General features: G+C 52.6%; 9 protein-coding genes across 9 annotated transcripts; 5 read left to right on the top strand and 4 right to left on the bottom strand.

Moving 5' to 3' along the window:
* Window positions 1–417: 417 nt before the first annotated feature.
* Window positions 418–1,977, top strand: PG998_009801 (uncharacterized protein; the record flags this gene model as incomplete). Its single annotated transcript, XM_066876617.1, has 4 exons — window positions 418–455; window positions 518–870; window positions 912–1,263; window positions 1,317–1,977. The coding sequence occupies 4 exons, from the start codon at window positions 418–420 to the stop codon at window positions 1,975–1,977; spliced, it is 1,404 nt and encodes a 467-aa protein (XP_066728773.1).
* Window positions 1,978–2,586: 609 nt separating this feature from the next.
* Window positions 2,587–4,416, top strand: PG998_009800 (uncharacterized protein; the record flags this gene model as incomplete). The annotated part of the gene is made up of 5 exons (XM_066876616.1): window positions 2,587–2,764; window positions 2,813–2,818; window positions 2,872–2,923; window positions 2,977–3,735; window positions 3,795–4,416. The coding sequence occupies 5 exons, from the start codon at window positions 2,587–2,589 to the stop codon at window positions 4,414–4,416; spliced, it is 1,617 nt and encodes a 538-aa protein (XP_066728772.1).
* An 842-nt stretch (window positions 4,417–5,258) lies between these two features.
* Window positions 5,259–7,030, top strand: PG998_009799 (cytochrome p450; the record flags this gene model as incomplete). The annotated part of the gene is made up of 2 exons (XM_066876615.1): window positions 5,259–5,378; window positions 5,435–7,030. The coding sequence occupies 2 exons, from the start codon at window positions 5,259–5,261 to the stop codon at window positions 7,028–7,030; spliced, it is 1,716 nt and encodes a 571-aa protein (XP_066728771.1).
* A 1,089-nt stretch (window positions 7,031–8,119) lies between these two features.
* On the bottom strand, window positions 8,120–9,179 carry PG998_009798 (glycosyltransferase family 34 protein; the record flags this gene model as incomplete). The annotated part of the gene is made up of 4 exons (XM_066876614.1): window positions 8,120–8,347; window positions 8,399–8,826; window positions 8,889–9,005; window positions 9,029–9,179. 4 exons carry the CDS (start codon window positions 9,177–9,179, stop codon window positions 8,120–8,122), a joined length of 924 nt encoding a protein of 307 aa, XP_066728770.1.
* A 1,337-nt stretch (window positions 9,180–10,516) lies between these two features.
* On the bottom strand, window positions 10,517–11,478 carry PG998_009797 (RING finger domain-containing protein; the record flags this gene model as incomplete). The annotated part of the gene is made up of 2 exons (XM_066876613.1): window positions 10,517–10,654; window positions 10,717–11,478. 2 exons carry the CDS (start codon window positions 11,476–11,478, stop codon window positions 10,517–10,519), a joined length of 900 nt encoding a protein of 299 aa, XP_066728769.1.
* Window positions 11,479–12,571: 1,093 nt separating this feature from the next.
* PG998_009796 (uncharacterized protein) lies at window positions 12,572–13,703 on the top strand (the record flags this gene model as incomplete). Its single annotated transcript, XM_066876612.1, has 6 exons — window positions 12,572–12,615; window positions 12,675–12,694; window positions 12,787–12,837; window positions 12,938–13,065; window positions 13,128–13,521; window positions 13,585–13,703. 6 exons carry the CDS (start codon window positions 12,572–12,574, stop codon window positions 13,701–13,703), a joined length of 756 nt encoding a protein of 251 aa, XP_066728768.1.
* An 84-nt stretch (window positions 13,704–13,787) lies between these two features.
* PG998_009795 (RCC1/BLIP-II) lies at window positions 13,788–14,922 on the bottom strand (the record flags this gene model as incomplete). Its single annotated transcript, XM_066876611.1, has 4 exons — window positions 13,788–14,217; window positions 14,295–14,502; window positions 14,553–14,696; window positions 14,766–14,922. The coding sequence occupies 4 exons, from the start codon at window positions 14,920–14,922 to the stop codon at window positions 13,788–13,790; spliced, it is 939 nt and encodes a 312-aa protein (XP_066728767.1).
* Window positions 14,923–15,383: 461 nt separating this feature from the next.
* Window positions 15,384–20,076, top strand: PG998_009794 (uncharacterized protein; the record flags this gene model as incomplete). Its single annotated transcript, XM_066876610.1, is given in 8 exon segments — window positions 15,384–15,641; window positions 15,699–15,727; window positions 15,807–15,855; window positions 15,920–16,159; window positions 16,244–17,511; window positions 17,529–18,688; window positions 18,798–19,150; window positions 19,183–20,076. The coding sequence occupies 8 exon segments, from the start codon at window positions 15,384–15,386 to the stop codon at window positions 20,074–20,076; spliced, it is 4,251 nt and encodes a 1,416-aa protein (XP_066728766.1).
* Window positions 20,077–20,243: 167 nt separating this feature from the next.
* Window positions 20,244–21,584, bottom strand: PG998_009793 (uncharacterized protein; the record flags this gene model as incomplete). Its single annotated transcript, XM_066876609.1, has 3 exons — window positions 20,244–20,339; window positions 20,392–21,517; window positions 21,571–21,584. 3 exons carry the CDS (start codon window positions 21,582–21,584, stop codon window positions 20,244–20,246), a joined length of 1,236 nt encoding a protein of 411 aa, XP_066728765.1.
* Window positions 21,585–27,641: the final 6,057 nt, after the last annotated feature.

Here is a 27,641-nt window from a genome sequence, read left to right as displayed (position 1 = left end):
ATGGTTGAATGGAGGAAAATCCAGACCATGAGAAAATACAATGCATAGGAAGACCAGCGATTGCCTGTACTTTGTGGGGGTCTATACACTTATCTATGTACCATTTCGGTTGGAGTATATGTGCTCGGTTCTGTTCGAGATATCTCGACATCCCTTACACATATTCAGCAGGCATTTTTCTTTTCCAAATCTTTCCAGATGGTCTATTACGTGAAAATGACATCCGTGACTATCACCAGAAATTTCTCATTCACCTTGCCAGAGAGCATGTTGGAGCCACAGTGGCTGCTGCCTTTGTATTTCTTGCTAACTTGGCTCGTTTGGCGTTTGTGGAAATTTTCCATCCGGCCCCTGTTGTACACCAAGGAAGTTGAGTATCTTCCATACTCAATACCCTTCATTGGACATGCGGTGCCCATGTTCAAAAGTACGGCTAGACTATATACGCAAGCAATGTAAGTGCTCACTCGTATCTGACATATCACTATAACTTTGACATGGACTTACTACTTCGCAGTGAACATTTCAACGGCTTGAGGAAGACATATGCACTTCATGTGATCGGTCGAGACATCGTCATTGTCTCCGATCCAGCCGAGCAGTCTCTAATCTACAAGGACAGCAGCTCATACAGCATCAATGGCTCGATCGACATGATCTACAAGTGTGTGGGTGAAGTGTCCCCGGACGCACACAAGAACCTCTGGCATGGGCCCGAAGACGGCTTCAAATCTCTTCACCCCAATCCGAAAGGACAAGTTTTGGTGCACATGGGCTACTCACTTCTGCACAAGCAGCTCCTCCAGCCTAATAAGAGCCAGGAGCTGATCCAGAAGAACGTGTCCTACGTCGAACAGTACACCGGCTCGGGTGCTTTCTTTGAGACCAGCGTCCTCGCTTCCAGCGGTCAGGGGACCAGGTCGTCTCGCTGCACAAGTGGTGTCTTGAAGTCTTGATCGAATCACAGACCCGTATCTTCTTCGGGAAGACCTTCCGAGAGATCCGTCCAGACTACAAGACGCTCTTTGACGCGTGGGACTTCAACAGCTGGATGATGACCTACCAGTACCCGCACTTCCTCGCCAAGGCAGCCACCAGGCCCCGCGATGCCTTGTTCAAAGCGTTGACCCAGTATCTCGACATGCCCAGAGACGAACGTGATCGGGAGAGCGTCCCGTTCGTGAACGAGCTGCAAGACGAGCTGGAGAATGGCGGTCTTGGAAGCGAGGATATTGCGCGTGTTCTCTTCGTCATACTCTGGGGGTTCGTCTAACATATTTCCTGTTTCATTCATGGCACAGCTAACAGCGAAACAGCGTGAACACCAATGTCCATACCGCTGCGTTCTGGCTTCTGGCGCATGTATTGGCCCGCCCGACTCTGGCCGAAGCGCTGATGGAAGAGATCGCCCCTGCCATGCGCGCGATCGAGAAGACAGACTCGAAGGACCCGGCTGCATTGACAGAGATTGTGCGGACGCGGCTTATCCAGGACGCCCCTCTTCTGAATGCTACGTTTGACGAGACTGTCCGGACGTGCTCGACCAATGCCAGCACACGAGACGTGAAGCAGCCCGTATCCCTAGGTGGGAAGGTGCTGAATCCGGGGACCGTGATCCTCATGCCCCAGCGTCCCAACCTTCTCGCACCCGAGGCGTTCGGGAACCACGCGGGTGACTTCGACCCGCATCGATTCCTCCAGAACAAGAGATTGACCCGGCAGGAATTCTTCCGTCCCTTCGGGGGCGGAGTCACACTGTGTAGTGGGCGAACGGTTGCTCGGTACGAAGTCCTGACCTTCGTAGCCTTTGCTCTTTGGCGGTACGATATCAAGGTCGTGGGGGAGGGGGAAAGGGTACAGGGGGTGTATGGGAAGGAATTCCCGCGATTAGACGAAGCCAAGCCGAGCCTTGGGGTGGCCAAGCAGTTCGAGGGTGATGATGTGATAGTCGTCTTACGCAAGAAAACCACGCAGTAGAGTCGAATCGATACATTTGCCCTTTTGGCTTGATTACATGCACGTCGACACCTGCATAATCTATTAGAGTCGATTGCTGCTGTAGTTAGCATGCGTGTCCAACATCCCATGTTTCGCTCCTGCCGTCATACCCGGAGCAAGAATTCTGACGAGGTATAGCCCGTATCGTTGGTCGCGTATACTCGCGATGAAAACTCGGCCGCCAATCAACAGAACTCCCGGCTTCACTGCAGTGAAGCATCCCCCACACAGCAGAAGCTGGATAGGACTAAAATCTGATACATGTAAGCAGAGATCTCATGCAATGAAGAAGTGTGGGTGGGCATGTATGCCACTAGGTATAGGTAGTCGGTACGGCCTCAGGAGTAGAGCTGGCATCCAGACATAGCAAAAGCAACCCTAGCATGGGTCTGCCCAGCCTTCCAAAGATACAATACGGAGCTACGAAGCAGTACACAGGAATGAACGAGAGATTGACAAGTAGCTCTGAGCTGTGGCCATTACGAATAGTCTACTTATCCCCCGCCGTGACCTCGACTCATCTTGTCTCCGTTCTCTTCATCTTACACGCTATTTGCAATCTGAGGAGATAGTCTTTCAAACTCGACCATGCCGCTTTTTCAGGATTTTCTCGCTAGCACCGCGTCTTTGGGCTCGGGCAGCCGGCAAGGACTTTCTCCCTTCTTTGCCCTCGCGGGGTTCTGGGTGGTGTGGCGGATATGGAAATTCGTCATCTCTCCGCAGGTCTTCAGCAGTGACCCGAAACCATTGCCATACTGGATACCTTGTAGGTTCCCCATCATACCTTACGAGACCACAGCTAACGTTCTGATAGATTTTGGTGAGAGAAAGTAAAAGCCCAGGACTACGGCAACCCATTTCTAACAACATTAGGGTCTGCCATTGGTTTCTTCCGCAACTCTCATGACTTGATCAATAAGGCAATGTAAGATTTCCACAGTAGTCTGAGACATTCAGGAGCCGTGCTGATTAAAATAGCTCCAAGCATGAGAGTCGTGAGCCGTTCACGGTAACGGTGGTCGGCCAAGAATTCTATGTGGTGACAGATCCACAGAATGTCGCCGAGGTCTACAAGAATACGACACAGCTATCTTTCGATCTGTTCCTCCGCGAGATCCTGGTGGCTTGTGGGACCTCGAAAAGGGCCCTCGAGGCCATGTGCTTGGAGCCTCCTCCTTACAGAGAGGACCAGACGGCGGCCACCGATGCGAATCCGTTCGGGAAGTCGCTCATCCGGTTGGCCATGGACTTCCACCACATCCAGCTACTGCCGGGCCCCAAGTCGCAGGCGCCGGGCCTCTCTGACGTGATTATAAACAATATCAGCAGGTTGCAGGACTGGGAGCGTCTGTACAGCGACCCGCACCTGCCTGTACGCAAGACGCCGACGGAGATGGAGGTATCCCTGCTGAAGTGGTGTGGGAATATCCTCGTCGAAGCTGGCACCAAGGCGTACTACGGACGCCGCATGTGGGAGTCGGAGCCAGACCTGCTCCGAGTCTTCTACCAGTTTGACCACAGCGCTTGGAAGCTCTTCTTCCATTGCCCCGAGATGTTCTCCCAAGATGTCCTCTCGGCTCGTAATCACATGGCCAAAGTCTTCACCAAGCATTTCGAGCGGCCGAAGGAGGAGCGGTCAGACGAGAGCTGGTTTACCAACGCGCTCGAGGCTGAACAGAGAAAGGCTGGGTTGAACGAGTATGAGATGGCAACTACCAACATCTTCATCTACTTCGCGTAAGTACTCTCCCTCAATTTACCTATCTATGGGGTTAGCTCATTCGAACGATACGCAGCATCAATGGCAACACCTACAAGCTCTGCTTCTGGATGCTCGTCTACATCATCTCCGATCGCTCCCTCCTCACAAAGCTGCGTGCCGAGATCGACCCTGACGGCACAGGCCGCGACCCCAGCATCGAGCACCTTACTAAGGAATGCCCGCTCCTCGATGCCGTGCTCAACGAGACGCTGCGCATGTACACTAACTCGGCGACGATGCGCCACGTGACTGACGACACGGTCATCGGGGGCAAGACGATGCGCAGCGGGCGCCAGATCATGATCCCGTACCGACAGCTACACGAGAACGGCGACGTTTTCGGCGTGGACACAGCGAGCTTCAACCCGGTGCGTTTCCTGGAGACCAAGGGCCTCAAGCGCAGCTCTAGCTTCCGCCCCTTCGGCGGGGGCGCTACGTTCTGTGCTGGTCGCTTCGTGGCGCAGAAGGAAGTGATGATGTTCATTGGCATCGCCTTGATGCGGTTCGACGTGGAAGTACCAAAGACATCTGGGGGCCTAGCTCAGGAAATCCCCCGGGTTGACGGAGGGAAGCCGACACTGGGCATGATGGCTCCGCTTCCCAGTGACGAGTACATAGTCAGGATTAAGCAGAGACGAATGGGGATCCAGAGCTGATTTCTAGGACTGTAGCCTATTCATAGAGTCCATGTACCTACCCAAGTCAACCGTGGCGAAATGACAATGCTTCCCCTCTGCCTATATCATCCCTGCTGTATATTGATGCCGTGATGATTCCTACGCCGCAGGCCGATTCCCCAAACCATTAGCCTAACCTATACACCTACGTGGATAAGCAGGTAAGCAAGTAAGCAGCAGGCTAGTGGGCTTGGTAACACGATGGTGTATAGACTTATGCATATAAGCAACGCATGATAAGGACTTGGCCATAGGATATACACTGCCTTAGCGATCTGCGACAGGAGGCTGACAAGCAGGGGTGTTTCCTGTGGGTGTATATATACATATAGTGATGCGGCTTTCCCCATTGGAGTATAGGAATACGGCGATACGCGTGTAACGTTGAATGCGTGGGAAATGCGGCGATATGACTGCATATACTCGTTAGCATCGTCTGCGCTCTACACATATTAGCGAGATTCCACCAGCACATCTGGAGTTGGTCAGAGATCGCGATCAGAATGAATGAGGGATATTGTCCGTTGTGCGATTGCCTTCTTACACGTCTGCACGTCTGCGTACCCACCGGACTTGCGCCTTGCATACTTGGAATATATTCATTGAATTCAGTGACGTCGGTGATACAGCGACCTCCGGCTCTGTAGTCCGTGGATTGGGTGCAGCAAAAGCTGCCTTACCCATCCCGCCACCACACTGCCAGGCGTTGAAAACACCAACCCAGACTATCAGCGATACTACTGCCGACTATTAGTATAATTTCAGGCTACGATATTGGATAAATGAGAAATCCTTAGTTGGTTATACTTTGATTTTATAAAATGGATTACAAAATCGTTTTAAACGTGCTATCGTTCTGGTTAGCAACATGCCTAGGCCGTATCTTCTACACAGGATACAAAAGTCGGTCTAGAGTAAGAGAGCTTCAGCGGGCTGGAATAGTAAGTGGTTCGAAATCCTCTTTCTTTTATACGATTGCTTACTAGAACTCGCACAGCCTATGCCGAAATGGAGCTGGTGGACAGGCCACATGCTTGCTGTGAAGCCCTTTGCCGATCGAAACCCTTCCGACGCACATATCAATGCCCTCGCCTCTGAGATGGCAGAGGAGTTTGGGAAGACAGGCATGTACCTGCTAGATTTCTGGCCGCTTGCCCCAGCGCCATTCCTGGTGGTGTCGGACCCCAAGTTGGCAGCGCAAGCCATATCCAAGTTCAACCTCCCACGACCAAAAGAGTTCGAGGAGACGTTCCGTGCCATCACCGGCGGCCCCAACTTGTTTACCATGATGGAGAAGGAATGGAAGCCTTGGCGAACCATCATGACGCCCGGGTTTAGCTCTGGGAACGTGATTACACATGTTCCACGACTGGTGGATTCGGCGGAGATATTCATAGACAAGATTCGAGAACAGGCCTTGAAGGGCGAGATGTTCTGCCTTGAGGAGTTTACCATGCGTTTCACGTTGGAAGTCATCATCAAGGTGACTTTGGGAACAGACATGGACTACCAGCGTGGGCATAATCCGTTAGCATCTGCTCTCCGCAACCAAGTCAAGTGGCAAACATTTGGTAACGACCTGAACCTCTGGCGACGCTGGAACCCACTACGACCCATTGTCCAATGGTATAACAGCCGGATAATGACACGATATGTCCGTGGAGAGCTCCAAAAGCGTTTCGACGAAGCCAAGGCAGCGAATCGAGCGGCAACAGATGCAGGCATCAGCCGTGTTAAATCGCCAACAAGCAAGTCGGTGATTGCTCTGGCCCTGGACGCATACACGTCCGAGAAGAGGGCGGAGAAGCTCTGGGGCCGCACTGCCATCGACGAGCACTTCGCGACCATCGCCTCGTACCAGATCCGCCTCTTCCTCTTCGTCGGCCACGACAGTACCAGCAGCACTCTCGTCTACACGCTACACCTCCTATCGCAGCACCCCGCCATCCTTGCACGTCTGCGCGCCGAGCACGCATCCGTCTTCGGCCCGGACCCTTCGGCCGCTGCCGCCCAGCTGCGCGCACAGCCGAGCCTGCTCAACGAGCTCACTTACTCGCTTGCCGTGATCCAGGAGACGCTGCGGCTGTTCCCGGTGGCATCGTGCATGCGAGAGGGCCGGGCCGGGGCGGTGCTGAGCGACGCCGCGGGCGCCAGCGTCGACACGGGCGGCCTGTTCGTGTGGATCATGCACATGGCCACGCAGACGAACCCGCGCGTCTGGCCGCGGCCGCGCGAGTTCCTGCCCGAGCGCTGGCTCGCTCCGCCGGGCGACGCGCTCTGCCCACCGCCCGACGCCTTCCGTGCGTTCGAACACGGGCCCCGGGCCTGCATCGGGCAGAAGCTGGTGTTTGCGGAGATCCGCACGGCGTTGGTGCTGGTGGCGCGCACGTTCGATATTCGCCCTGCCTATGACGAGATTGACTGGTTGAAGAAAGAGAAAGGTTGGTTGGGCTCCATGGCTTCCAAGAAAGAAGGAGTCAAACACTTCAGGGGCGAGCGGGCGTACCAGATTGGCAGGGGAGGAACATATCCTTCAGAGGGCTACCCATGCCGCGTGACCTTGCTGGAGGCAAAAGAGCGACCAGAGCCATAGCCCGCGATTCCGTTTTATTGCGTTCCGTTTTCTTTATACAGACTTGCATAATATCCAGATGCACGCAGAACATAACTGTGAATTAGCTGAGTTTAACCTGAGAAAAAGCGGCGAGTGCACCATACCCTGTTAGGCCGGCTGCCCCACGCCCGTCTTCAACGTATCGGCGTAGCACAATTACCGAAAAGCAACTCTTCACATGCCGTCGCAGAACAGAGAGAAAAAGGGAATCCCCGTCACCACTACACGTACTGGCCACGCACCACGGGCCTGGAGACTGGCCCAAGGTACAACGGCCAGTATATCCCAGTTAGGGGGGTTGGTCCCACGTTGAACGGCGAAACGGGGATCAACACTGCTCTATTAGTAAGTTGGATGCAGGAGGCTAAGCTCGGCTCGCGAGTGCGAGTTATCTGATCTTATCAGATCCGAGGTCAAGTCAGCTCAGTCACACCAGCACAGCTGACATTTCTCGCCCATCTGACTGGCTACCATCAGCCGTGAATGTACCCATCCGTCGCATCTCGCATTCAATTTATCGTGAATCGCAAGAAAGAGACGACCTGTTCTTCCCAGTATTCTCAAAGCTTACAGTGTTTTCTACAAGGTATTGCCTGTCGCAACAGGAATCTCCGGAGGTGCCGATATCATACCATCTCGAGACCGAGACCCGCATACACAGGCACGCGGCTTAGCAAACATCACACACTCTTAACATATCTCACGTTGTTTACTTGATCAGTATTTCTTCTTCCGCCCTCGTGGTTTGGCCAGGGATTAGATGGCTTCGCGGGTATCAAGTGAAAAGGTCAATATTCTGTATACGTCCTACACTCTAGCCGCCGTGTAAATGCTACAATCCGCATGTCAGACACATTGCGGCCCCTATAAGCGCCATATCTAAGTCTGTAGATCCCAACAGATGCCCCAAACGCATCAAACGCCAAGTCACTGGTCGAGCCGCCCCAGCTGCGTACACCTTCGCTTTGCGTTGTCTCGTCCATAGTCTTCGTTATAGAGTCAATGTCCCGTCAGATCCGCCCCTTGATATCGTCCCAGCCGCCCTTGCTTGCTTGTTTGTTTACTTGCTCAGGCGTTTTTAAACGCTTGTTGCCACTTGGGCAGGAATCGCTTCGCTTCTTCCTCGCACTGCACTTCACCTGGGGATGAGCTAGTAGCGCAACCAGGAAAGCGCACAACGATATCCTTATCCTCGTACTGAGCACCTACGCCGCTCTTACTATACGAGTTGATCAATCGCTGAGGGACAATGGCGAGCTTGGACAGTATAGTAGGATGCCACTGCACAATGTGTTCCTATTGCATGTAAGCGAACGACCGTCATAGAAATCGAGCAAAAGGGCTTACCAAGGCATGGGTCTCAGCCTTCTGGAAGTTATAGCTTCGATATAATGGGTCAAACCAAGTGTCCAGGAAGAACTCGGCCCAGTCACCGTTGCGTATTATGAAGCTACCAGACGATAGTCCTTCCTTATCCTGGGTGAGCACAAACGAAACATCATCCCCCTTCAGATGAGAGAAAGTCTTGATGATACTGTCTGGAGGTACGACTGGCAGGTCCTTGATCATGTTGGACTCCAGCTTGCGGGCGCTCATTATATAGTCTTCAATCTTGAGAGAAGGGTTCATGATCAACGAGTTCTGGTCCAGGTACCAGAAGTACTTTGCGTTGGGGTACTTGGCCATGGCATGCCTCATAGCCGGCACCTTTGCCCAAGAGAGAGGCGAGCCGTTCAAGTCATAGTCGTTCGCCGATACAAGGTGAACTTTGTAGCCTGGAGTGCCCATGTCAGTCAGTTATTGCGCCCTGGAAGTTGAGGTTCGTCGTGCTCCGTACCATTCAGCTTTGCATACTCCCTCCTGTTTGATTTGGCATTTCTTATGAACTCGGACCCGACGGCCTTTTCCTCGAACGCGGTGACGATCACCACAGGGGAGTTCCAGTGATAACGCGCTTCGGGCTGGATTTTGTTTTACTCCCGGAAAAGAGCCAGAACAAGAATATGATGCTCAAGCATGCAAGCGCCGCGAGCTTTAATCTGTTCCTCCGCAGCGCTGGTATTCTCGAGGATCGTGGTACGAACGGTGGCGGATTTGAGCTTTTCCTCGGAGGGTATGCGAAGTGCATGGCGACCTGTGCGGGAGACCCGAGGCCTCGAGGTTCACGGCCGAAAGAATCGAGAAATAAGGAAGTCGGTTCTGTCGGGTCGGTCGTCTAGATGACTCGCCGACTAATTGTTTGACCGTAGGCGAGACTTTGCGCCAAGTTTGTCATGCAATTTCCCGTATCGCACGGCAATCCGCAATTGAAAGAGGCCCGCAACTATGCGCTGTCGTTAGATGTGTCGGGAATGCGATTGACGCGGATCGATTGTCTTGACGGGGAAAAGGCTGCAGTGGTAGTGTCTCCTTTGACTTCGTCGACGAATGGACGAGCTGAACGATGCTGCTTGCTTCCGGGTGGTGGTAGTGGCCAGACTGACCCCTACAGAAGCACTGCGCGCGCAGCCGTGGGCGGAGATATAACAAAGGGGGTTGAGCGAAAGCCAAGAAACAAAAGTAAAAAGGGCAGCTATCTCGGCCGCGGATGTTAAACAGACAGTCTCGCAAAGCTTTTCAGCGAAGCTCCATCACTTTTAAGCCTATCCTCGATTGTATTTTCGGCAGCGATGACAGGATGGTGATGATCACAACAGATCGCAAATGTTTCCGCCCAACTTTCAGCGGATCGTCAGCCGAACGTGTGAACAATGATTTAATTAACAGCCTGTTAGTTTGGAATTTGGACCCTCTCACCCCCAAAGTCCTGGACTTCTGCCAATGGGACTGACAGCGGCAGGAGTGTCCGACCCGCTTTGCGCTTGGATCCTGATCTGACCCCCTAGCCCCCTTAACCCCAGTACGTTATTTGATGCATTGCATTGCATGTTGGCTGCCATTCATTCAATCAGTCAAGGGCTCATGGAAATGTAATTTTATTCAATTCAAGTAGATTTAGTGATTGTTACACTAACGTCGTCCGCAAGAATCGCTTGCGCCGCATAAGGAAACAAAGATAAAACAAAGACCTCGACAATAACGATATCACGGGCAAGAGCAAGCGGCGCGTCATCAGCGCATGTATGTATCGATCTGGCCGGGCTTCAGCTTGTATCATTCCCGTGAGGGGCAAACTGAAGTCATGGCAGCGAAGCTCCAAGGAGCTGCCGCCAGTAAGGCTACATCAAGCGATGGCCAAGGACCGAGTCTGTAGAAGCATAGACAAGACGCCTAGCTAGAAGACAGTCACAGGGCACTCAATATCTGCACACAGACTAGTTGACACGATATGGAAGAGCAGCTTCGTGGCAACTTAAGAGTGTGCATGAATGAGGCGGTCACAGAGATCACCAGAAAATGCGGCGCTGGCACGGAAGATGCCAGTGGAATGACAGTGAGTAATCGGACAGGAGATACACTCAAGAGCTAGTGGTCTGTCCTGGACTCCGAAGCTTCAGCCTGCGGTTGTTCCTCATCTTCCTCATCCTTCTGCACATTCAGGACTTTTTGGCTTGCCATGTCCAATGTTCGTTGTGTCCAATTCCGAGTTCCTGTCCAGACAGCCTAGAATAAAAGTTAGCGATATGGCACCAAAGTAAGTTTGTAGTTGGGGAGTGCATGCTTACCCAGAAAAAGGTCACGACCCCGATCAGGACCAGATATAGGTTGATGTTTTCCATCCGATCACGTCCTGTGCCTCCACGGCGTCGGGCACCCCCGCCGATAACACCTGAAGACCGCAAATTCCACCATTGAAAAGGGCCCATGGCGAAGAATGCCTTCACAAACCCTAGCAAGCCAAGGGAAAACATCCCCTTGACGAAGTGAACCGACCAACCTTCCTCGTCCAAGTCTCTCAGCGGGAATTCGCCCTCAGCATCTGAGTCGAATAAGCCCATGCCTTCTCCAACAGTGGCTACAGGATCCAACCACAGACTGATAATAGGGTCCGCGACGAAGCCGAGTAGGAAGATACTCAAGGCGACGATCGATACGGCAAGAAAGAATGCCACGATTGGGCTCTTAAGCGTATTCGCCCACGTCAATCTGCCCAGCTGATACTGATATTTGCATGTTGGGCACTGAAACTGGCCGTCGGTACCAGCCATGCTGTATCTCCACTCCTGCAGGCAGTTTTCATGGACATATCTCAGACCACCTTTGCACAGGCAGGGCGATATCAAGTATCCATCGCCCTTGCTGTGATATACTCGCCTCGGAGGGCGGTTTCCTCGCTGCTCATATGTTGGCAAAACATAGTCATAACAAAAGCGGCACTGGCGGGCATTAGGATCTTCTTCCGGGTCGAGATGATGACCCCGAGCTTCTGTGCCATCGCCAGGGCTGGGATTGCCCGAAGCGTTGGCGGCTCCAGCTGACGAATCCATTGCTCACGATACCACCTTCAAGGCTGCACAAGTCAGATGCTCTGTAGTTTCGGGCTTGGGTAGCTGAACAGTCCTGCAACTTGACGTCTGCTTCTGTGCGAAAAGAGAAGATGCTTCTGTGTGAAAAGAGAAGATAAGGCCGTCCCTCTCAGATTTATAAGGTTGCCCGAAAACACACAATAGGAAAACAAAAGGGGCTATCGATAAAGCGGCTTTGTAGGGAACCTATTAGGAATTCATCCTACTATTGTGATGACTCAGCTTTGAGGTCATGCGAAACAAAGGCAAGCCTGATGGATAGCCAGATAATGGCTGGGCTCGGGGTTCTCGTTGTTCAGATCTCGTGGATGGTGGGATAATGAAATAGGTGGCAGGAAGGAAGTCAGAGAAATGTCGGGTCTCAGGTACCGAGGTGGACGGGAATTGGTCATCAGCCTAGGATGTCAGCCTCTCATTGGTCAAACAATACAAGTCGATATCGCAACTCCGGCTGTCATAGTTGCCTGCGATGAAACCACCTGCGTTTTTCCACAGCTTGGTAGAGCTTATCAGGAAGTCTAGCTCGAGGGATCCTTCTGAGATGCCCTCTCGAGGAGAACGAAACCCATGCTGCGGTAAGAAATTTTGAATATTGCCAGGACAAGAAGAGGAAAAGTCCCACCACTGATTGGGCCTTCACCTCGTCTTATTGGCTTATATCGGCACGGATCTTAGCAAGCACCGGGGTGGGGGACGAAGACAGCGCAGGCAGCGGGCAGTTGGGAGCTTGGACCCCCTCGGATTGTCCATCAGCTCAAGCCCGCCCACCTAACCCCTACCGTATCTAGGTACCCTGTAGCGTACATACGTAGCTAGCTGGCTTCTGGTTAGGTGGCCAGGCTGAAGGTCCAGGTCTAAGTACGGAAGCTCTCGAACGCGCAAACTCCACGGTGCCTGGTTGGTGAAGCTCCCTCCCCAAACAACCCACCGCCCGCCAGCCTTGCCTTCCTTGCCTTGCCTTCCTAAATCCCCCACAAACCAACGACGTCAACATCTGTGATCAAGATCCCCCGTTACCTACCGTCTTCGCCAACGCCAGCAGTCTGTCGAAGCCATGGCGGATCGATACTCCTTCTCTCTGACCACCTTCTCCCCCAGGTAAACTGCCCACGCATAGCTAGCTCCACTTGGGAATCATCACTGACTTTGGTCGATAGTGGAAAGCTGGTCCAGATCGGTACGTCACCATCGTAACGGCAGTTCGAGCTCGAGCTGCTCTAGGCACACAGAGAGGCCAGCGGGTAGTTGCTGACCATCATGTTTCATTAGAGTATGCCCTCAATGCCGTCAACCAAGGTGTTACCGCTCTTGGCATCAAAGGTACGATTGCCTCCAATGGTTTAAACGGCCGTAACTAGACGTCCAAGTGCGTTTGCTTACAACATGTTTAGCCACGAACGGTATTGTTCTAGCGACTGAGAAGAAATCGTCTTCCCCCTCGCCGACCCGGCGTCCCTGTCCAAGATCAGCCTCGTCACACCCAACATCGGCATGGTGTACTCCGGCATGGGTCCCGATTACAGAGTCCTGGTCGACAAAGCACGGAAGGTCTCCCACACAAACTACAAGCGAGTCTACAATGAGTACCCCCGACCCGGATATTAGTACAGGATGTCGCCCGGGTGATGCAAGAGGCTACCCAGTCCGGTGGTGTTCGTCCCTATGGTGTCAGTCTGCTCATCGCTGGCTGGGATGAGGGTATCCTGCCGGACGAGCAAAAGGAGGTCGAGGGCGAGTCTGAAGATATGGACGGCGAGAAGAAGAAGTCGACAGGAAAGACTGGTGGAACCCTCAAGGGCGGTCCCATGCTTTACCAGGTCGATCCCTCTGGCAGCTATTTCCCTTGGAAGGCCACAGCCATCGGCAAGAGCGCCACTTCGGCCAAGACGTTCCTGGAGAAGCGATACACAGAAGGCCTGGAGCTGGAGGACGCTGTGCACATTGCCCTGCTCACCCTGAAAGAGACCATTGAGGGTGAGATGAACGGCGAGACCATTGAGATTGGTAAGTTAATTCCAGACGGATAGATGTCATTGCTTAAGCGCATGCGATACTAACTGCTAGCAGGAATCGTCGGCCCCCCGGCAGACCATCTCCTCGGCGTTGAGGGTGTTGAGGGTGCGACTGGCCCTCGATTCCGGAAGTTGACGCCCCAGGAGATCGAGGACTACTTGACGAATCTGTAATCTTAAGCCCCTCTTCAACCTGCGGATAACGATGACACTCGAATGTATAATAGAATAACATAGAGGGTCAAGAGATGAATGTTGCTACGTGTGAAGATGTCTCTTTTGCACGGTCATGAACGAATTACGTGGACCGCAAGCTACAGATACGATGGTTCCGTCGAGCCCTGGCGGAAGGGGCACTTTTGACCATGGGCTATCTGCTTCTGTCGTAATACCCAGCTGGCCGTTTGCATTAGCTCCGGCAGTGTAAACCTCGCCGCTCAATGTGAGGACCGCCGAGTGAGATTGGCCGACGGCACAGTCGGCGACATCATGATCCTCGATGACAACCGGTGACGGGCTGGCAGAAATGTCATCAAGGAAGCCAGGTAAGCCGGGGTGGCCACCCCAAGCGTATAGATCGTTACCCTCTGTCAATGCCATTAGGAGGTAGCCGGCTGCTGCAAGCTTCTTGACCTTTCCTGTGGGCAAGTCTTCGAGCTCTGCCACTGCTCCCGGTTCCTCTGCTGGGCTGTGTTGGGATCGAAAGAAGCTCGGTTAGTATCGACGATCACTAATTCATGGCAGCTCTGTGATTCTACAGCTTACCTATCGTCTGACACCTCTCTGCAGAGACAGGCCTCGTAGCGCTCGTCGCCCCATGTCCACACTTGTCCTGTGGGAGACAAGGCTGCAAAGCCGGTTTCGTATGCTACTAGCTGGGAGACATGGCGCAGAGACGTAAATGTTGCTTGATTCTTTCCTTCTTGGAAATGCGACTCTGACCGGTACTGTTTCACAGCCTCGCCGTCGTATACTGTGCATGGTCGGTGTTAGCCAACCTCGAGCAGCTAAGATCACATCTACTTGAAGTCCGGGGGTTGCCCCAACCTGCAATTGACCCGTTGCCAGCAATAGCTGCCGAAGACCCCAGCACTTTGTCCTTCAGACTTGGCGATTGCATCCAAACCTCGGGGACGCCAGCTGTCCGAATTCCATTGGATGTGTTCACTGGTTTTTGATTTGTCAATCAACAGCTAGGCACGGCATGCTTGTCGGTGCGACTTTCGGGAGGCATACCTAATGTGCAGGCTAACGATGCGTGAGGCCGGTCTATGACAGCGTCCTCGAGAACGAGTTGGAAGCTCGTGAAGTCGGTCGGCTCCGTCGAAGCATCCGCAACCCCATCGAAATCCAACTGGTTCCAGGCGTTGTTACCTGTCGCATACAGCTCCATGTTGTTCTTGGAGTCTACTGATTTGGGTCGGGACACGGGATGGAATCGCTGTGTAAACGGGCCACGAACAGGCTGGCCAATAAACATGGCTCGTTACCAACCTTGCCAAGTTGGTTCCGATATGAACCTCCAACCCATTGCTACCACCACCTGCCGCCCTCTCTATTCACTGAGCAGACCAAGTCCGTTAATTGATTGGCCCGCCCTTCTCTCATTCGCAGCCTGAAGTTGTGCCGTTGCATGACTGTAAGGAAATACCCTCGTTCTACAAACTTTCGTCAAGTGGCAGGCAGGCGGCCTCCTGCATTGCTTAGTCTGCGAATACCTGTTCATCCTGCATGTCATTTTGCATATCTTGGTAATGTCCCAAAAGTTACATATCAATCTCCTGGTTTCAATTTGAACTTCAGAGTATCTTTAGGGTATTGTTATATCCATCCGGCCATTACTTTATTCTCACGATGGCTGGCGACCTGGGTTATATCTCTGACTCAAGCTCGGGGGAGGACCTCGGGGAGTACCTCGAGGAGGAAGAGTTGGAGGACCTATTATCACGAGTAACAGAGATCGAGTCGGCTCCTCAAGTGACAGAGGAAATCGAAGATCCCTCAGCAAGTCAGTCTGAGAAGACAGAAGCAAACAAGGCGACCACTTTACATGCTAGAGCCTACCAGCTGGAGATGCTGGAGGAGAGCTTGAAGCAAAACATCATCGTTGCTGTGAGTATACACGTGGGGCCCCTGGCCGCTTGCACCTTGCTCACCAGTTGCGTATAGATGGACACGGGAAGCGGGAAGACACAAGTGTAAGAGCGCCTATCCCATCACAGAATACTTGCCTGTTTCTGTGTCGTCTCAAGCACACACCTGATGATACGTCTTTAGGGCTGTTCTTCGAATTCAAGCTGAGCTGGACCGGACACCACCTGGAAAGGTAATACCTACCTGCACATTTCCATTGAGTAACTCGACCGTTAGTGACTGAAGGTATTGCACAGGTTATATGGTTCCTGGCCCCTACCATCCCCCTCTGTCAGCAGCAGTATGACACCATCAGGACCCAGATTCCCAGTGCCCAAGTCAAAGTGCTTACTGGCAATGACAATGTTGATGCGTGGTCGGATCCTTCAATCTGGAATGCCTTTCTACGGAACGTCAATGTGGTTGTATCTACATATCAAGTACTGGTCGACGCTGTTTATCACGCATTCGTCCATCTCAGTAACCTCACACTTTTGGTATTCGATGAAGGTCGGTGCTCTCTCACTGTTGTTGTTCCGCCACATGGCTTACAATAAACAGCACATAACTGCACGGGTAAGAGCCCAGGGGCCAAACTCATGGCTCGGTATCGAGACTACAAAGCCAATGGCCGTCCCGTACCCTTCATTCTCGGGCTCACCGCCAGCCCCGTCATTGGATCAGACGTGGGTGCCCTCGAGGAACTCGAACATACTCTGGACGCAGTTTGCAGGAGTCCATCGCGGCATAGAACGGAGCTTCTTGCCATGGTCAACCGCCCAGTCCTTTCCATACAGCCATTCGCCACTCTGTCCCCCTCAGACCGCATTACTCCCACGCCTCTGATGCTCAGTCTTTCCGGGGTATATCATAGACTTGATATCCGGCGTGATCCCTTCATTTTGCGTAAAATGGCGGAGAACACTGAGCGTAGTCGCATTGAGCTGGCCAACGCGCTCGACAAGAATGATACGTATGTCTTTAAGCAGATGAAGTCATTCTGCAGGAGGGGCGAAGAGATTTGCCGCGAACTTGGTCCCTATGCCGCCGATTACTTCATCAGGACATCCCTGGCTCAGTTCATTGGCTCTGTCAAGACCAACAAGATACTGTATTCGTCATGGGAATTTAATGAGAAGCATTATCTCTCTACGGCTTTAGAGAAAGTCGATACACAATTGTCCTTTTCCGAGAGCACAGACGTGTCTTTAAAGCTACAAGCAATTATAGATCTGCTTTTGGATAGCGAACGAGATACACAGGGCATCATCTTCGTCAAGGAGACTGGCACAGTCAACGTTCTCATGCACATGGCATCAACACACCCAGTAGTTGGCAGTCGATTCCGCATCGGGGTTATGGTTGGTACGTCACGATATGCCGGTAGACGGAGAGATATCGGCGAATTGAACCAGGAAGCTTCCCTCACCTTGGACAAGTTTCGCTCCGGGGAGCTAGACCTTCTGATAGCTACCAACGTTTTGGAGGAGGGCATCGATGTGCCAGCGTGCAATCTTGTCATCTGCTTTGACCAGCCCACCCATCTAAAATCTTTCATACAAAGACGCGGCAGAGCTAGGATGAGGGAGTCCAAATTGGTCATTCTTGTGGAAGGCGGTTCGGACAAGCACCTCCAATGGCAACAGCTTGAGGAGAGCATGAAGAGGAAATACGAAGACGAACAACGTTCGTTGCAGGAACTCGATGCCTTGGAGCATGTTGAAGAGGCGTTTGTTGCCCCGTTCTGCATTCCAGCCACAGGTGCGCAACTCGACTTTGATCAAGGCAAACCACATCTGGAGCACTTCTGCGCAGTCATGGGCTCTCGTCAATATATCGATACACGGCCGTACTACGTCCGCGAAGAGGTAGCTCTGCCAAATCGGCCACCTCAGATCAGAGCCACGGTCGTACTGCCACCGATATTGCCCCCAAATTGCGTCGGGTCCAGAGTGCCAACGTCTGGATCTCAGAGAGCAACGCTTTCAAAGATGCCGCCTTCCAGGCCTATGTTGCGCTTTACCATGCTAAGCTTGTCAATGACTATTTGATGCCGCTCAAGGACCATGAACTTCTCCGGGGAGTCGATCCGCGCGCGTCAATCATCGAAGTCAATGGCCAGTGGAGCCCCTGGCCGGATATAGCAGGGTTATGGTCGGAATTATCAGAAGCTGTCTGTCATCCATTGAGGATTAAGGACCTGGAAGGCAAAGTCTTGAACGAGTTCGACGTGATACTCCCTGTTCGTCTCCGCGACATCAAAGACTTCGAGGTTTACTGGGATATGAACCCATGGACTGTAGAGTTTGACGAATCCTACAAAATTGAACGCAGTTGTATCGATTATGGCCAGACAACAGCCCTGATTAAGCTGGCCTACGGACATCGCCTCAAAGATAAAGACTTCGGGCAATGTGTGGTCCAGTTCAGGTCGAAGCAAGGGAGTGTATCTGTCGACGATCTCGGCCAGCATCAATTCACCCAGGAGATGTCTCTTTCTGCCCACGGCAGTTTCCCGTTCCTGGTGCGAACCAAGATCAACGATGCCCCTTACTTTTACGACAAGTATTTGCCGTCCAGGCCAGACGAGGACTTGGTCAAAGAAAGGAACAAATATGATTTGAAAGACTTTACGGGCGAAGAGCCTTGGTTGGCTCTGAGAAAATGGCCTCGCCGCCGCGATTTTCTTCATATCATACCCACCGGCCCTGACCCGGGAGTTGCTGCTTCGCCCAAGCCTTACGGGTCTGTCTGGCCTCTATCCTATTGCAAGGTTGACACAACGCCCATCTCGAACGTGCAGTTCGGCTCGCTCATTCCATCGATTACGCACGTATTGGAGGTTTATCTCGTTGCTGAGAGGCTCTGTGAGACCCGTCTCAAGTCTCTCGAGATTTCCGACGTCTCTTTGATTGTCACAGCGATTAGCGCCCCGGAAGCTAGGGAGGCTACTCGCTATGAGCAATATGAGTTCATGGGCGACTCTCTTCTCAAGCTCTTAACTGCCGTCAATGTCATGGCACACCGTACGTCAAACTTCTTTGTTGCTTTGCTGTCCATCATCCTCTCGCCACGTTGAATTTCGTCTTTCAGTCGCCGGTGACCCCCATAGAACGTTCTCTAACCATGCAATAGACCCGTATTACCCCGAGGGCTACTTATCAAAGAAGAAGGACTTGATCGTTTCCAACTCACGCCTGTACCGTTCCGCCATCGAAAACGAGTTAGATAAGTTCATTCTCACCAAGCCTTTTACGGGTAAAAAGTGGCAGCCGCAGTGCGTTGAGGACCTCGTCTCCGTCGACGGACTGAGCGGCAAGCGCATGATGTCCACGAAGACCCTGGCCGATGTAGTCGAGGCCCTGATATGGTCCTCATACCTGGACGGCGGCCTTCCTAAGGCTCTCGATTGCATCCGGCTCTTCGTCAAGGAGATAGGCTGGCTCGATCTCGAGGCTAGTCGCCTCAAGCTCCGCGAGCAGATCCCCGTCAACCCGAACACGCTGCCCCCTTCCTAGAGCCCTTGGAGAGGCTCATTGGCCACACTTTCGCCAACAAGAGCCTCCTGGTCGCGGCCATCACTCACGCGTCGTACTGCATTGGCGCCTCCAGCGAGACAAGCATGGAGCGCCTCGAGTTCCTTGGCGACGCCATTCTCGACTACATCGTCGTCACCGAACTGTGGCCGCACGACCTATCGGAGCAGGACATGCACCTCCTCCGCACAGGGTCCGTCAACGCGGACCTGCTGGGATTTGTCGCCATGGAGTGGACCGTCGACCGGCGGGAGAGCACGCTGGTCGACAACAAGCCAGTTGAGTTGACGATCCAGGAGCCCTTCTGGAAGTTCATGCGGTTCGACTCGCGTGAGATTGCGCTCCTGCAAAATGCCGTCCAGGAGCGGCACTGTCAACAGCGAGACGCCCTCCGCGATGCTCTCGACACCGCCCCGACATACCCCTGGACTCGCCTGGCCACCCTCGGCACGCCCAAGTTCTTCTCTGACATGTTTGAGAGCGTCATGGGTGCCGTCTGGTTAGACACGGGCGACATGAACGCCTGTCGTCGTCTTACGGAGCGTGCCGGCATCATTCCCTACCTCGAACGACTCCTCCGAGACAAGGTCGACGTGCTCCACCCCAAGAACCAGCTCGGCCAGATCGCTGGCGACAAAAAGGTTCGATATCAAGTTCGCGTGGATCCCGACGCGGGCTCGCTTCCGTACTCATGCCGGGTCTACGTAGGGGACAGGCTGGTGGTGGACGTGGCGGGCGGGTTCAAAAGGGAGGAAGTTCAAACCAAGGCTGCGGAGATGGCGTACTTGCGTCTGAAGGAGCACGGCTTAGGGTATCTCGATAGGTGTCCACTTCAAAAGGATTGCGATGGTGCTGATGACATTATGGAAGATGTGTAGAACGAGACGTTGTTACGAACTTATGAGCCCTACTAACGAAGAAAAGTACCATTCATAGATACCACGGTGAAAACAATCGCAGTCTGTTTGTGAACTAGTCTAAGGCAATGCGGTAATCTCGAGGCCTTCGATAAAGGCTCTCTGAGTGATGAAGGTCGTCGTAGGCATCAGATCTCATCCTCGCTTCCGCTTTCATGAGTCTCAACATAATCAGCGCTCGTAGTAGCGAAATGCATTTGCTTGTCGAAGTTGCGTCGCATATCCTAGTTGCAGTCAGTACACATATCCATAAGCATTTTCTAGTAGCGTACATACTGGACGGGCCCAGCCATTGCGGTCTGGTCGCTGACGTCTGGCAGGATCTCCCGACACAGACGTCTGGCTAGTGGCTCCAGCGCTGGCCTGTCTCAAGGATCCCGAGGCAGTAGGGTCCCTTGAAGCTTGTGACGTGTACACCGAGGCATTGGTGATGCCTGCACGGGAGTCGCTGGAAACCACAGATGCCGTCCCACTCAGACTAGCATAGCCACCATGTCCAGCACGGGCTGCACGCAAGTGAGGGGGAACGAATCCTGGGGTGCAGCCGGCAAAAGTAGGCACTTCTACTTGTGCAGTACGACTATTCGTTATCGACGAGGTGCTCTGCTGGGACGATGACATGTGTCGAGTGGTTACTGATGCCTGCTTACTGGGGCGTCTAGTCGTGGCGTTGCTCGAGGGTGTACGGAGACTCAGGTTACCAAGACGTTGATCGATTCCGGAAGAGTTAGACTTGCCAGGGGCAACGCTCTTCGCCGGCAAAACCTTAACGTAGACCTGAGTTAGTAGGAATTCATAATATAACATGAAAGAGATGGGTGATATTAGACAAACCTCGTCATCATCATAGTCGTCCCCGTCATCATCAGACCATCCATTGAAGACAACTGGCGCATCAATGATGTCGTCGTCGTCAACGTCAGAGTCCATGTCGTCGTCACCATCAAAGTCGTCATCTCGAGTGCCGTCGTCCTTCTCATAGCCAAAAGGATACTGTTCCAGTAGAGCCTTCTCGTTCTGTGCTCCTGAAGGATGGTCTTCAACGCCGGCTTGAGACAAATCCTCATTGGGGTGGGCAACCGGGACTTCGTCAAAGTCAATTCGCTTACGCCACTCACAGCATTCAATGCACCAACGGAGCTTGTTGCGACGCTGGCTCTTACTGAACTTGTCTCTGTGCTTGAAGAGAGAGCAAGGGCCGTGGCACTTGAATTCAGTAACAGGCTGACCCGAATGCAACTGGCAAACCATCTTCAGTGCCTTGATTGCCGGGTTATTCAAGGGCTGCCGAGCTCGTCTCAGGGCATTGTGGAAGATCGCCTTTTGATTCTTCGAGAACTTCTCCTGGACCTCCCAGTGCTCTGCCGTATGGCACCATAGCTTCTTGGGCAATGCATCATCGCTAGTAGCCTATGTTAGCTGATGTGGTGTTTTGCTCCAGGACTTTGTACTTACCGGGCTGCAGCCATCTTGGCCACAGTGTTGATGCTGCGGCGCCCAGTGAGCTAGATTATGGAACAAGTTGTCAGTGGGGAACGACGAGGATGAAGACGATGCAAGGGGAATGGACTGTGTTCACAGCGTGCAAAGTGAATTCGACGGGTAAAATATACAACGCTGCAGACTTGTGAGAAGGAGATGCATGTGTACATACCTTGAAGCTGGTAACTGTGCAGAAGTCAGGTGAAAGAAGCTTGGTTTCTTCTTTGACAATGTTGAGAAAGGGAAGAGAAGTCGAGGAAAAGAAGAGGCCGAGGGAAAGAAGAGAGGAAGAGGAAGAGGAAGGAAGACTGCATACACCTCTGTTGTATCTGAGGCCTGCTGGGTGTACACGTGAGTGTCTTCCTTTTCAATGTGTTGTTGTTGTTGTTGTTACTGCGGGGAGTGACTGCAGGAAATCCCAGGCACTTTAAGGTGCATGTACTTACAAACGGACACAAATGCCAGGCGGTGATGTGGAAGAAGCCCTCTCCGTTTGACGAAGGTGTGAAAGTGGCCACTGCTGGCCAGTTTACGTACACTCTGAAAGACTACCAAGGAGGCAGTTTATTCAATGGAAGAAATGATGGATGGCCAGCTGGCACCTCGATGATCAGATGTATCTACCGACCATTCCGATACATCCTCGTTTTGACCTGTGTGTTTGAAAGAAACCAAGCAGGTATGGCTTTCGACTCTCAGTTGATTAAATGATCACCTGGGACTGCAGGCAGAATATTGTGGACAGGAAGGAGCGACTCTTATAAAGCCAATCTTTCTCTGGTAGGTTGGGTCAGTTGTGCTGTAAGGTTGGTGAATACCAGCATATCGGGCATACACCTCATCAGGCCTCTCACGTCTTGGAAGAACATGCAATATAAAAGACAGGAGACACGGCTCTGAGGTTAGGCAGGCAGGCAGGCCTCTTGAATACCCATCGTTTCCCAGGGGTGACATCAGATATCGAGCGTTGCCCGAGACTGTGGCAGAGCTATTGGCATGGGATTATCAACCACTGCAGCCCGTTGCTTGACGGCCTCCGTTGTCAAAGTCTCCGAGCCATCCTCCTATTGTCACCCCTTGCTCAAGTGTCTGTTGTCACCACAATGGAGAATCCGGCAATCGACCATTTCCAATCTCCTTGGACTTGTAGCATGGTGCATCCGCACAAATTGCTCTGTCTAAGTTCGTGACGCGGCAACCACTGTGTCGTGAACGGACTTTTGGTTTAGTTAGTTCTTATGCTACTCAAGCACTCCATATCATCAATGACGAAACTACTTTACAGAAGAGCACACGTGCCCTGTAGGACCATGATCGGAAGAAACAGATCTCTGCATGCATGGCAGTCTGTCCAGTGCAACCTCTATCCCACCCTGAGTTCGACTACCGGCCGTCTGCACGTCCGAAAGAACCCGCAATCATTGAATACACACCATAAAACCGTGTAGGGTTGTCCGGGGTGCATACGGCACGGATCCGAGCTTCATCCACCTTGTTCCCAGGCGACAGGAACCCCCTATCTAGCGGCGCACCAGTCTCGGGCAATCGTGTCCGATATTCCTTCGATCCGACCCTCGTCGGCTCCGCAGAACCGTGGCATCCTGCGATGGCTCGCCAATACGGGCACATCTCGTACCCCCTCTATCCTGCCTGGGGCAATCGGCAACCACCACCCGTTCGTCCCAACGAAAACACATGTGACCAGACTCACCGCGGGGGCCAGGCAACGAAAATGTAGCTACTAGCAGGCATCTGACGAGATCAATGCGTTCGCCTCGATTATGGCGGTCAAGAGATTCCGCCTGGTCGAGAGAACTGGAGTAGGATGGGGTCGACGAGTATATCGTGTATAAGCCTTCCCAACAGAAAAACACTGACACCACGTGACCGGAGCCGAGCTTTGGCCCTATAGCAGAGCGCGCCCCAGCGACATATACCTAGGTGACAGCCGGGGAGCCGGCTGCTCCAAAGCTGAGCAGTCTAGACAGTTCACGAGGTTAAAGCCGCCGAGTACGGTTCGGAAGACTTGTTTCATCAGTGGGGTCCAAGCTATAGGAGCTGCGTATGTATCTGGGTTCACCATTACGAATAAGCGTTGAGTTGACACTCCGTCCGAAAGATAGTTGATGGCGATGGCTGGCAACCGAATATGCCGGGCCAAATATGCACAGCGGTCCAAGGGTAGACCTGTCATCCTATATCCGGTAAGGTTATCTCAGGCTAACCTAGTCAAAGTTCAGCAAACTTTCAGGGTCCATCTGAAAAAGCATTGAACTTTCTCAATGCGTAGCTCGAACCAGCTGACCATGGCGCTTTGGGAGTCTTATGATCTGCATTCAATTATTGTGAGGGGCGGGAAGGAGTACGTAGTCCGGACAGCAACCTGGCAACTGCACATGGCAAACCGATGGAGATGCTGGATGCGTCTCGGTGTATTCCATACGGGAGTTCCAGAGGGCGAGACGGCCAAGGCGGCCCACCCAGTGTTCATGCTGCTGGATCCGGCCGGGGTGGCAAACTAGGGGGCTATAGCTATAGAATGGTGCATTATCGCGTTCTGGAAGGCATCTACCGTGCTGCGTGTTGTTGCTGTCGCTGTTGCTGTTGCTCTGGTATCCTCAGGTTGCCACGAGATACCAGCGGTATCAACAATGCCCGCCGGCCGGAGCGGTCTACCTCGAATGCTCCAGACAGAAAACGCATAAACACTCTGTCTCAGCGGCTTTAACTGTGCCCCACCCAGATGCCGCAAGACGCGCCAGCACCACCCAATCCAAGGCTTGTTGCCATCATCATGCCACCATTCAACCTCACGAATCAATGCCGTGCAACAAATGGTTTGGTTGGGAGCATGGATGGAATTACACACTACGCAACCAACATCGGGCTACCTATGGTACCGACTCCAACCCTGGATCGATAAACACTGGACGGTACGCCCACCGGAGCCGATATAGGCAAGATCTGGACAACCACGAAGGTGGTAACGACACCACTAAACCACCCAGGCCACCCGCCTACCGCCCACATTAGGCTACACATTTCTTTAGCGTCTTCAGCCAAACTTGTGAGCCTGTCAAAGCTTGCACTTTTCAGCTCTCAGAATATGCTTTGTATCATGAACGAGGTTTTTCTTCTTCTTCTTCTTCTTCTTCATACACTCATGGTTTGCCGGAAGGCTTTCGAATTTGCAATGCATGGAAATTGAGTCAGGCTCATCAAGTGATGAGACTCCGACAGGCAAGTCTAATAAAGAATCCACGCACGCGTTTATAGGAACCAACCGGGACGCGACGTGGTTGGCTGACTAAATTTGGAGAACATGAATCAGCTCAAATGACGGGGCTCCTGTCATGTCAAAAAATATGTACTTGCAGATTACCTAATCTATCGATCCATCTTCCTGCGACCACGATTATTAGCCGAAGGGTCACCGTGAAGGACAATGGACTCTTGCGGCGAGGATATACTCTCACTCAATCTGTCTAGTCAACCCCGTTTTGCCATAGACCACTAATAGCCCAGCCATCGTGTGACCCAGACCCCAAGCTCATCATTGTCATGGCTGGACATCAAAACCTTGCCTGTGCCGGAGCCAAAGCCAATGGAAGTTGCCCGTTGAAAGCCAATGGCATACATAGATATTGAGCAGCCCACTTGGTTGAGTCTAGCAACTCGAAGGGCAGAGACCCTGGCGCTGGGACACAGACCTTAAGAGATACGGGAGGCACATCAATGGTGACGACAAGCGGCCCGTGGTGGAAATTCACAGTATGTATGATTCACGTCTTTTGGAGACATACACCAATACATATAGAGATGCGGCATCCAGTCGAGGCTTGACCGAATTTGAAATTTGACAGCCATTGATTGTGGTGTGTCAGCTACTCCGTCGCACGTCCGTCATCAACGAAGCCAAAACTGTGTAGGCTCTGGACCTTTGACAGAATCGAGGGCGCGCTGCGACTCATCCGTAAGATACAATGTGTCTCCTGGATAGTCCGGCTTGCCGCGCTCTTTCCAGCAGGAGTTGTGATGTCCAAAGCTTCGTATCCTCGCCATCACGTATGGCATGTGCAACGATTGGGTGACGGAGACCACTCCTACGAAGTTGCGTCTTGTTCTCAGTCGCAATATGAATCCGTGGGACATGATGGAACTACCAACCAGAAAGGTCTACCAGTGGTCATATCGTATACTGCACATATCCAAATAACAAGGCCCATCTTCGGGAGCCAGCCTGTCTCGGGCATGACGTCTAATGATGGTCTCGGTAGCAATAGTTATTACCCGGCGAAGAGACCAACCCAGCCAGTGTCGAATAGTCCACCTTGGGGAGGAGCGTTCATCAGGAACGATCATGTAAGCGTCAAACTCACACCAGGGCAATTTTTACATGCCGGATATGTAGGCCGCATCAGTAGCTTGACCATCTTAGAGCGAACGGGTGGTAGGGCAGCGCGCTGTTCACCATGGACACCCTTCCCGTTTCTCCTTACATATGTTAGTCACAAACAGGGAGGACATTGACCTCTCGTCCGTTCCGATGTTCTTTGTACGTACGGAATCGCACTTGCAGCATGTGTTGCCCATGCTTATGTCTTATGTACTGACAGAACAGCGCGGCAACGACAATAGACTGACCTTCCCCTGTGGTGCTTGGGTGGTAGGGTGATCAATGAAGCACGCAGACTTGCCACTGACCGTTGCGTCTGATCGAATTATACTAGATCAAATAGCCCATTGGCTTGGTAGGCCTACGTGCATGTGCGTGCGAAGCTCCTACCATGGACGATAAGTAGATAAGCCGTCGACGGTCGAAGATATAGTGCATGCAGATTTCTAAGTTGGGGGTCCCGAAATCCAAATCTGGCTGCCAATCTCGACTTCTCGGCTCTAATCACTGTACATAGGGTCGGCCAAGTTACCAGTACGAGCAGGCATGCTATTCTGGAGGGGTGGTTGGGCATGGAGCCACGGACTGCCACGGGGCCACGCGAGTCTGAGATGTTGCTGGTACTCTTTTTCGGCGGCACGGTTGCCTATACGGGACGTCACCCCTGTGCCTAATCTTGCCTAGCTCCACCATTTCGGTTTGCTCGCTGGAGCTATGTCCGTTTTTGGATCCTGTAAAACTTGCAAAGGGGGCAAGGCCTCTTCAGGAATCCGTAATGTCGGGCCTCGGGATCCAATCAAGGTACAGGCTGCTGTACATATGCAGTACCAGTTGGGGTTGGAGATGGAGTTGGAGATGAAAGGCAGCAGAATTAGAGAAGCCTGCCCTGCCCAATCACCAATGTCTTCCCGCCCAGTCACAACAAACAAAGCATCTCCAGACACCGGGCCATTGATGTCACGACTCATGAAAAAAAATTGCCTCTCATCATCCACCCAACGCCAATCTTTCGCGGCGATGGCGCCGACGGGTATGGCTTCCCGGTGGCCTTTGCTCGGCCACGGACCTCCCCCTTTTCTGCCATCCCATCACATATGCCTTATGTACATAGCTATCAGAAATCTGCTTGTCTGCCGACTGTGTCATCATGTGGCAGACTTATGTGGTATGCATCAAGGGCCCATTGTTACCTGTGTAGCCCGTTGCGACGAGCTCTGTACTATTGAAACACCATGTAACCCGTGCAGCGCCTTCGCATTAAGTGTCAATTCTCCTCCTCCGGGGAAGCTTGCCGTTCAACGATGTACATAGCGACAAGGTCGACGACGAACTTTGTACTATTAGTAAGGCTAAACGCATCTAGGTACACCGTAAAGAGACTCGTTCGTTGCCTACAGCCTGCCACCAGACACATCGGGCGAGCGCGGTGGCAGACTAGGTGTGTCAATCACCAGTCAATCACGACTGGGTTGAAAGACGGACGTAACGGACATCTCTATGTATGCATTCTCCAGTAGCATCAAAACAGGTTGGAGACGACGTAGCCGAGGCGTTGTGTCTCTGTGCGTTGCTGAAGCCGCGCCCCGTCGGAGCCATCAAACGCCTATTCGTCCCAAACCCAAGGCGATGAGCTCTTGGTGCTCTGTGC

The sequence above is a fragment of the Apiospora kogelbergensis genome (assembly GCF_038363985.1).
Source record: "Apiospora kogelbergensis strain CBS 113332 chromosome Unknown utg000006l_segment0_segment0, whole genome shotgun sequence".
Taxonomy (NCBI): Eukaryota; Fungi; Ascomycota; class Sordariomycetes; order Amphisphaeriales; family Apiosporaceae; genus Apiospora; species Apiospora kogelbergensis.
The sequence above is the reverse complement of the archived record's forward strand: the minus strand, read 5'-3'. Positions and strand labels throughout refer to the sequence as shown.